Raw genomic sequence first — 10,000 nt, 5'->3', positions numbered from 1 at the left:
AGCTATAGCTCCAACATTGGAACGTTAATTATGAATTGAGTGGGAGAAACTATACCTATATTGCATTGTTTAGGATAGGATCAATATAAGTACATTAATAACCCTTCCACAGTATAGTAGCACCAAAAGGGGTTCCCGCCCAAAATGTGTTAAGACTCTGAACTCTGACTGAGGACGGAGTCTGCAGCATGGGAGATAGGTGGGTTATTGCTTTGCAGAGTCTAATGATCATTATAACAATGTGAAAGAAGGTATTTAAAAATAAGGAAAAACGCTATATTCGTGGACAATCAAAAATGTTGGAATTTTCTATGTGGTGTCATTCAAATTGATGTTGATATGGCACACTGACTATCTAGTAAATAAAAACATGGCACTTCATTAAAAAAAAAAGAAGCTCTGACAGTGTGATGATAAAACCCGGCTCCTGAAACGGTTCCAAATGTGACGGAACCGATTCCGGTTCCTCAACGTTCGATCCGGTTCTTCCCGCATCCCGACCCTAATGTTGACCTCCAGCTACACCAATAGCTCCCTGTAGCTGTTGTTGTTGTACTGTACTGTACTGTACTGTACATGCATGTGAAATGAAAACACCTTGAACCTATAATCATACTGAGGAGATGTCTGACATTTTTGCGTATATATAGCAGCAAAAACTGTACAGCAACACAATTCAATTCACTGAAAGAGGAAGCAGTAAATTTATAGCTGAAATATGTGATAGATTATAAAGAAAGAAAGAAAGAAAGAAAGAAAGAAAGAAAGAAAGAAAGAAAGAGAAATAAAGTCTGGTGGTTTGAGAAATCGTTCAGTGTTATCTCCTTCTCCTGCTTCTGCATCTTGCTGGACTTCAGCTCAGATATTGTTCTTGTTATGTTTTGCTTTGTTTTTTCTTAATAAAGTCTGCTCCTAGTGTTCCTATGTAAAGCGCTTTGGGTATTTAGAAAAGCGCTATATAAATTTGAGCTATTATTATTATTATTATTATTATTATTATTATTATTATTATATTATTTGTCTTTCTTTACATAAGTACAGGATGTTTCATGAACACTAGCTGCGCCTCCATGCTCTGTAACATCATTCTGCAGGCTGATGCAACACAACACGTACAGTACGCACATACTGTAGATATTTCAAAGAGGCTAGAGCACAGTGAGATTAGAGACAATCTGGTTCCAGTAAGGGAGATATAGAGGGTGACATCATCGTACCTGGAAGTTATGCGAGAACGCCCACTGAGTGGCAAAAAACTACTTTCTGGCCTTGACAGCCCATTCATCCAAACAGAAAAGTCCTGTCTGATTGCATTAAACAATGTTAAACTCACCAACATTGCAGCTGTACGAAAAGCTTGAATTATCCTCTTTCTATCTGCAAAGTATTTGTTTCATAAAAATCCACCGTAGACATGTTTATGAGCTACTTCCTGTCAAGAAATGCCCTGCATTTGATTATTTTTCTAAGTGTCAGAGTTTGGAAGTGCTTGTTTTCAATAACACAGCATTTTGCTGCCTCCTGCATTATGTGACATTTAGAAACAGGTGGTACGCAGGACGGTTGAGTGATTTCCAACGAGCGCTTCCAAACTCCAAAAAAAAGAAAATCATGCATGTGCATACTCTCTAATCATCATCATCACTGTGTGTGTGTGTGTGTGTGTGTGTGTGTGTGTGTGTGTGTGTGTGTGTGTGTGTGTGTGTGTGTGTGTGTGTGTGTGTGTTGTCTGTTTACAAGAGCAGCAGTGGAAAAGCTGATGTTTCTGTTGAACTTGGTGCAAATATCAGTGTTTAAATATTAACCCTTGTCCCTGGACTCTGTGTGTGCGTTTGTGTGTGCGCGCTCGCGCGTGTGCGCACGTATGTTTTTATTATTTAAATTTAATGTAATCTTAAATTGTATTTTCCCCCATAATTTTTAAATTGTGTATGTGCAATGCATATTCAAGATTTATTTTAACCCATTTAGGCCTGACGTCGAAATAAGAAAAACTCTGAAAGAATGAAAGAATATATTCAAAGATTTGTACGATTTTTCAAAAAATAGCAGACCTACAAGCTCGTAGCGCGGCACTCGGTGGCGCGCTATGAGCTTGTAGATCTGCTATTTTTCAATAGCTAAAGTATAACATAATGCTTAGTTAAAACACCAAAAGGGGATCCCGTCCAGAAAGACTTCTTCAATTCAATTTTAATTGAAGAAAACATCTTTAAGGATAAACAGGATGACCTACATTCAAACGGTAATCTGTTGGGAACCCCACAGTGGTTCCCAAAGTGGGGTCTGGGGACCCGCAGGGGCCCTTGAGGGAGTTCCAGGGGGTCCCCCAGCTAAATGATAGTTTGGAACCAAATGGAGCCTTATGGGTCTGTAACTCAGCGAGTGTACACATGGAACCAAAAGGACCCTAACGGGTCCATCTGGTTCCATTTGTACACTCTCAGAGTTACATTAACATTGATTTTACAATATAAATTGGGGCTCCCAGAGATAGAAATACCATTAAATGGGGGGTCCGTATAGACTAATGCATGTCAAACTGGGGGGGTCCTTGAAATTAAACGGGTTGAGAATCACTGCTAGAGCCGTATAAATCTTCTCTTATATGGGAGTCCCTGGCATATGTTTTCAAATGGGGGTCCGCAGGGCTAATTCGTGTCAATCTGGGGGTCCATGGCATGACACAGTTTATAGGAACCACTGCTGTAACAGACTTGCTGCCTCAGGGGCAGTAACTGAACATTATGGACTTTTGTTGCCAGAATGTCTCGCTTTCATTTCCACAAGACGGCATGTCTGCAAACAGCAGTTGATGAATGGCATTCTGACAGCAGTGCTATACAAGATTTATATCGTTTTATGATTTTTCATCTCGAAGGCTTGGCATAATCCTTTAATGGCCTGTATCGCATAAATATGAGCATTTAAACCAGGCTACGGTTTGCCGTCATGACATCCCACAATGTTGGGTAATTGTATCACTATAGCTAGATCTTCACTCTCTGTCCACTCAGTGCCAACATGGGATTTGATTTGACCTCTTCTGTCAGAGAGATGGTCAGATAAATGCTTTGTGACAAACCAGTAGTAGTGGTTCTCAAAGTGGGGTCCTTGAGGGGGTTCCATGGGGGGGGGGGTTACCACCCCATTGCACATTGGGTCTTATTTGCACGCAGATTATGCACCGTTTAATTCGCAAAAGTGGATTAAATGCACTTGCAACATGCACTTTTTGGACAATGCACTGTAGTTTTTGTTTGATTAACCCATTTTGACCTGATCAGATTCTAAAAATGTCTTCTACATCCTGACAGTTTTCTGAAAAAGCTATGTTTCTATGTCAGTCGTTCTTCGATTTTTCAAAAATAGCAGACCTACAAGCTCGTAGCGCGCCACTCAGTGGCGCGCTATGAGCTTGTAGATCTGCTATTTTTCAATAGCTAAAGCATAACATAACACCAAAAGGGGATCCCGCCCAAAATGGGATAAGACAGCATGTCTGCATATACAGCAGTTGATAAATGGCCTTCTGACATCTTTTATGACAGCAGTGATAAAAGGAGATTATACTGTTATACAGTACAGTATATCACATTATTGATTTTTCATCTTGAAGGCCTGGAATAATCCTTTAATGGCCTCTATCGAATAACTATCAGCATAAAAACCCAGCGCTGATTCAGCTTTAACCCGTTTTGGGCGGGAACCCCTTTTGGTGTTAGCATTATGTAATGCTTTAGCTATTGAAAAATAGCTGATCTACAAGCTCATAGCGCGCCACCGAGTGGCGCGCTACGAGCTTGTAGATCTGCTATTTTTGAAAAATCGAAGAACCACTGACATAGAAGACATTTTTAGAATCTGATCTCAGGTCAAAATGGGTTAAAAGCCTATGGTAATTTGTCGTTTTATCGCATATCATTGACAGATTTTCACTTCATCTGCTGCATGTTAAAGCTTTCAGGACCGGAAACCTGAAGAATACGGGATGTAGACACTTCCTCATGCTGGCCTTCCTGCCTTTTCCTTACAGTGTGAGGCTTTATATCCTCGACCTTTTAACTCCTAAGGATAATGTGAGACCCCTCAGGTCCTCGGATAAAGAACTCCTAAAAATCCCAGTGACTAGGTTAAAGACAAAAGGTGATAGGGCCTTTGCAGTGGTTGCTCCTACCTTGTGGAACGCTCTGCCCTTGCCTTTGAGAAATTCCACGTCAGTTGACTTGATTTCCCCTGCAGGTCTGTTTGTTTTGTCTCCATGTTACATCTTTGAGTATTGATTATGATGCATTGTATGTATGTGTATATATGTGTGTATATATATGTGTTTTTATATGAATATATATTTTTTTATATGTACATATATATTTTCTTGCATTATTTTACTACTATGTTGTTTAACCTGATTGTTTTATATTTTGTCACTGTTCAGCACTTGTTTCGAAAGGTGCTTTATAAATAAAATGTACTTACTTACTTACTTACTGTGGGTGAATCTATAGTAGCCAGAATGTAGTTACAGAAACCTGTGCTGTGATCGATGCAGTATAGTTTAAAAAGTGTTCATGCCAAACACGGCACACCGATGAGGAAGTGAAAATCTCAAGGCACACCTGTATTCATAGCGAGAATAGCGGATCTCTTTAAGAGCTAAAAAGTCGTACAAAGGAGGGGAACCAAGTGCAGACCTTTGGGGAACCCGTGTCAATGAATTAAGGTTTAGTTCAGGTTTCTCAGCGTTGCGTCCGAGGACCACCGGAGAAAAGTCTGGATTTTCGGTGGTGAGGTGACCACCGAATCTACAACATGACGTCACGAGCCGCGGTGAAGAGCAAACTTCCGCCACCGCCCCAGTCCTCTCTGTTTTTACTCACCACCGCTCAACGTTAATTTCAGCTCCGGTAGTCACCTCACCACCGGAGCGGTGGTCACCTCACCACCGAAAATCCAGACTATGAATGAGCCTTAAGGCCTATTCATAGTCCAGTTTTCGGTGAAGAGCATAGACTGTGAAGAGGTGACCATGTAATTTACGGTCGTTTACTGTTGCCAATGCCCAAGCTCATCTAACCGAGTGCCGTATCAGTGCGAGCCACAGGGTGGCGAGAGGATACAACCATGCAAGAGGTTTCACAATACCACCATGTGTGTACACGTACGTGTGAGCTCATTAGCATTCAACACTCTGGAAAAAAATAAGTTAAGAGGAGCGCTCACTGGTATCCCTCAGCCCACCATGGAAGAGAAGAGAACAGAGAGAGAGGAAACAAAAGGGTATAAGAAATCCAAGTCCAGGCACTGAGGGTGGATTTTGTAGGTAAAAGGCCTTTATTACATTTGGGCTACAGACATTAAAAAACACCAACGTGTGTCGGCTTGCACCTCCTTCTTCGGGGTGTGATGAGACAAAAAGACACAGAGTAGGCCTAATCAAAGGTGCAGTCCTACACAGGTGTGTCCCAGGGAGGACCCATGGCTGCAGTCTTTCCTCGAGCTGCCCTCCCCGGCGGGGGACATCTTATACAAATAATACCTCTAAACATGACATGAAGAAAACACAATCATATGGTCTATACCCACAGACCCCACATATTGGTTTAAAGAAAATATTTTATTCACATTGACATCAGTACATTTTCTCATGTGTGCATTTTTTACATACAAGTATATTTCGTGTGTCTGCGTGAGTGCGTAAATTCGTCTCCACCTCACAAGCATGCTCTGTGTGACATAATATTGGACATAATATATCTTGTGTGTGTTATGTAATGTTACTTGGCGTACAGAATGGGGGATGGGAAAAGATAACACATAATCAGTTTTACAGTTCCTCTTCAATACGTTTTTGTACAATTCCCTTTGACTCAAGAGACACGGAAAACAAAAAAAAGAACAAAAAACTAAAAGAAAAAACAAAATACATTTTTAAACAAAACACAACTAGAAGCGAGGTTGTGTAGATAAGATACATAGGACATGGTACAGGTCAAACTGAGCTTATAAACAACAGTTAACTCTCACGCTAATGGCTACGCTAACATGTTCTAGTCTAGGCTAATACGCTAACTCACATTCTTAAGGAGTTATACCCTCCTTCCTCTCCTGTGTGCTTGTTGTCCTTGTCCTACACTCTCTCTTGTACAGTATGTACGTTCTCCTCTCCTCTCGTCTTCTCTGTTTCCGATATCACCTCCGGCACGGCCCCTCGTCTTCACTCCCCGATGTTGAGAATCTGTGAAGACAGTCCCTGGTGCCAGTTCTTCAGTTTGGCGAAGCGAGGACCCTTTACCTCCGACTCAAACTTCTCTCTGGTAGGGCGGTAGAGAGCAGGAGAACAGTGAGTATCGTCAGAAGTTAGAACACACAGACACACAGTGTGGGGGGGGCCTCATTTCACTTGATGGTTGGTCGTTAGTGACATTATATAAAACAGCTGGGGTTCTCAACATTTTTCCTCTTGAGCCGCACATGTTTAATTGTATTTCATTGCCATTGTTTTGTTTATCATAACCTCATTTCATAGTTCATACTCAACATTCCAACATGTCAGTATTCTACCTGTTATTATTTTCCACATTTTCTGTCAGAGTCACTGTTTGCTAACTATGCTGGCTAAGTTAGCAAACAGTGACTCTGACAGAAAATGTGGAAAATAATAACAGGTTAGGAGGATATATTGTAATACTGACATGTGGGAATGTTGAGTATGAAATGAGGTTATGATAAACAAAAAAATGGAAATGAAATTAAACAATTAAACATGTGTGGCTCAAGAGGAAAAGTGAAAAGCAGTCTGTCTTTATCACACTGTGGACCCCCTGAAATGCTTTGGCCATGTCTCACCATGTCATTTTTTGAGGGCCTCCTGTGCCCAGCTTTGTGTGTGCGTGTGAATTTTAGCGATGATTTGATTGGCTGAGCACCCCACAGCAGCGATGACTTTGATTGGCTGAGCAAAGTACGTGTTGAGGATAAAAAGTGAGGGCAGAAAAGTGAAGAAGCCAATTGTGATTGGCCGGAATGTGATGTTGAATGTATGATGATAAGAGTGCCCCTCAACTTCACTTCATTTTATTTCTAATTCGTCTTACCTCGACCTTTGAAGGGCCTCCTCATCTGGGTCTTGCACTGCATGGAGAATAACACACACACACACACACACACACACACACACACACACACACACACACACACACACACACACACACACACACACACAAAGCTTTATGAGAAAACAGAAAACAGGCAATTGTGAAGAAAGAAAGAAAGAAAGAAAGAAAGAAAGAAAGAAAGAAAGCAAAACACAGAGAATGTAAGCATTATGGGCATATTCAAACTGACTGTATTCGGTGCCGGTGATGTGGGCCAGCATTCTGAAGCTCTTGGACTGCAGGTTAGCGGCGCGTCGGGCCCACTCAGCCATCTGCTCGCTCCGGTCGCCTGGCATGATCACCGCCTGGTACACAGGAGACGCACAGTCCACCACGGGCTCCTTGATGGGTAACGCTCCACTGGGGAGTGGACACACACCGTTATGAGCATCCACTGTGCGTGTGTGTGTGTGTGTGTGTGTGTGTGTGTGTGTGTGTGTGTGTGTGTGTGTGTGTGTGTGTGTGTGTGTGTGTGTGTGTGTAAAGGAAATTGCTTTTACAGCTTCAGATGGCTGTGACGAGCACATGTGTCAGACAGTCGGGGGGGGAGTTGTGAAAAGTGTAGTGAAACGGAAATGGTGGGCATTGTATTTTGAAGTTTCAGCTTGAAACGCTGGCCCTGAAGTTTCTGAACCTCGACACGTCATCACGCAGCACGTTTTCGTTTTCAGGAAGTAATTAAAAAAATATTTGTATGGACTTTTGGAGCTATATCTTATCCCTAAACTCATTTGCCATTTTTTACTATTTTAAAAAACCTTTTAAAATAGTTAAAATAGCCTATCTACAAGCTCACAATGTCTCGATGTAGTTGAACTATTTTAAAAGGATTTTTAAAATAGTTTTAAAAGGATTTTTAAAATAGTTTTAAAAGGATTTTTTAAATAGTAAAAAATTGCAAATTAGTTTAGGGATAAGGGTGGCACAAGATGGAGCCCTTGATATAAAAACACACAAAAATGAGAATTTGCCAATTCTTTTGGCATCCATTGTTAGGTATGCCCATATGATGACCACGGATATGGTCTAAATGTGTGAAAAACGTATTTTTCATTTCACTACACCTTTAAGACTTCAACGTCTCGCTCATAGCCGGTGAGCCACAGGCCCAAAAGCTCAACGGTTAAAGGACCACTTCACCACTTTTCAACCTATCTTCATATATTAGGTCCTCACTAATAATCATGCAAAAATGGCGCAATTTCTTTCTACTTGGTCTGTGTCTCATAGGAGGGCTGTGGGCAGTTCAGAAACCGTCTTCCAGTGACATCATCGATTGGGAATACAAGCTAATAAAAACTGCAGGCATTCTAGTCCTGAAAAGTTGCAATGCAAAAATGGAAGCCATCATTCTCACGATAATGAAAATCTAAATATTTTTGTAAAAAAATCTTGTTTAAAAAAACATCTGCCTAATGATGATGTCACTGGAAGACGGTTTCTAAACTGCCCACAGCCGTCCAATGAGACACAGACTGAGTAGAAAAAAATCGTGCCATTTTTTCATGATTATTAGTGAGGACCTATTATATGAAGATAGGTTGAAAAGCGGTGAAGTGGTCCTTTAAGGATTAACCTGTGATGCAAAGTTCCGCTTCAGAGAAACGGACACGCAAACCTCAGGGGTTAGTCAGTTATGAGACATTATATAGATCATGTCTCCTGTTATGCCTCATACTTGACTAGAACCCTCACAACAACATCACCACAGAACCACGATATTAGCTCGGGAGACATACTGTACGTATGACCCAACAATGCACAAGCCTCTTTTTTGTTTTGTCTTTTTTTCTTAGCAGTCTGTGAAGGATGTTAGCAAAGTGAGTAGATATCAGACATTAGTGTTAGTGTGAGTGTGAATGTGTGTGGTAGCCGCCGGGTGTACTGGGGAGTGTATAGGTGGGTCGTCGACGGGTGGAGAGACCCGCGATCGATCGGCGACTCAGAGCATTCCCATGCCATGAGGTCGACAGGCTGCAAGGCCAAAAGGTTATTTTGTAAGGTTGGTGGTCTCCGTAAAACCTGAACAAGAAAAACCCCCGGTCGGCCTGGGCCATGGCTCAATGGTCCAGGCACCTTGGCTGGTAACCCAGTCTGGCAGTGTGCCGCGGGTTCGACTCCCGATCCCGACGGCCTTTACTGCATGTCTTCCCCCCCCCCCCCCCCCCCCCCATCTCTCTCCCCATTTCCTGTCAGCCTACTGTCTGTCCCTCCATAAAATATATAAAATAAAGGCGAAAGCCACAAAAAAACATTTGAAAAAAAATAAGAAAACCCCCCGGTCATCTGACATATCGATAATCTTTCACGACGATGTCCCTCTGCAAGAGTATAGTTCCAAAAAACACCACAACAGGACGATGCAAAGTGTCCGCTTCAGAGAAACGGACACGCCAAACCTCAGGGGTTAGTCAGTTATGAGACATTATATAGATCATGTCTCCTGTTATGCCTCATACTTGACTAGAACCCTCACAACAACATCACCACAACAGAACCGGGATATTAGCTCGGGAGACATACAGTACAGTATGACCCAACAATGCACAAGCCTCTTTTTTTTTGTCTTTTTTGAGTGGTGCAACCACTCCAAGGAACAGCAATGTCCGTGTTAACCTATGTGACTATGTGACTATGAGTACCAGTAGGGGCAAAAGTGGCGCTGTTGTGCCATAAAGAGAGAGAGAGAGAGAGAGAGAGAGAGAGATAGTGTTGCACTGTTGCCTAGTGCTAATTACACAGAGAGAGAGAGAGAGAGGCAGGGGGAGAGGGGAGTTGCACCACTCAGTTCACACAGGTGTGATTTTTCTTTGCAAACACCAAGACACAAAGGAGACACAAATGAG

The 10,000-nt window shown here is 41.9% G+C and overlaps 1 protein-coding gene across 1 annotated transcript in view; it reads right to left on the bottom strand.

Moving 5' to 3' along the window:
• Positions 1-5,518: 5,518 nt before the first annotated feature.
• ldb3b (LIM domain binding 3b) overlaps positions 5,519-10,000 on the bottom strand; it is a 29,102-nt gene continuing 24,620 nt past the window's right edge. Inside the window, exons 7-9 of the mRNA XM_079492123.1 lie at positions 7,345-7,514; positions 7,095-7,131; positions 5,519-6,311 (exon numbers count right to left, since the gene is read on the bottom strand). Of these exons, the coding sequence (XP_079348249.1) occupies positions 6,215-6,311; positions 7,095-7,131; positions 7,345-7,514 (304 nt within the window). The 3' untranslated portion in view covers positions 5,519-6,214. The remainder of the gene's footprint in view (positions 6,312-7,094; positions 7,132-7,344; positions 7,515-10,000) is intronic.

Source organism: Electrona antarctica (genome assembly GCF_951216825.1).
Source record: "Electrona antarctica genome assembly, chromosome: 22".
NCBI classification, from domain to species: domain Eukaryota; kingdom Metazoa; phylum Chordata; class Actinopteri; order Myctophiformes; family Myctophidae; genus Electrona; species Electrona antarctica.
The sequence above is the reverse complement of the archived record's forward strand: the minus strand, read 5'-3'. Positions and strand labels throughout refer to the sequence as shown.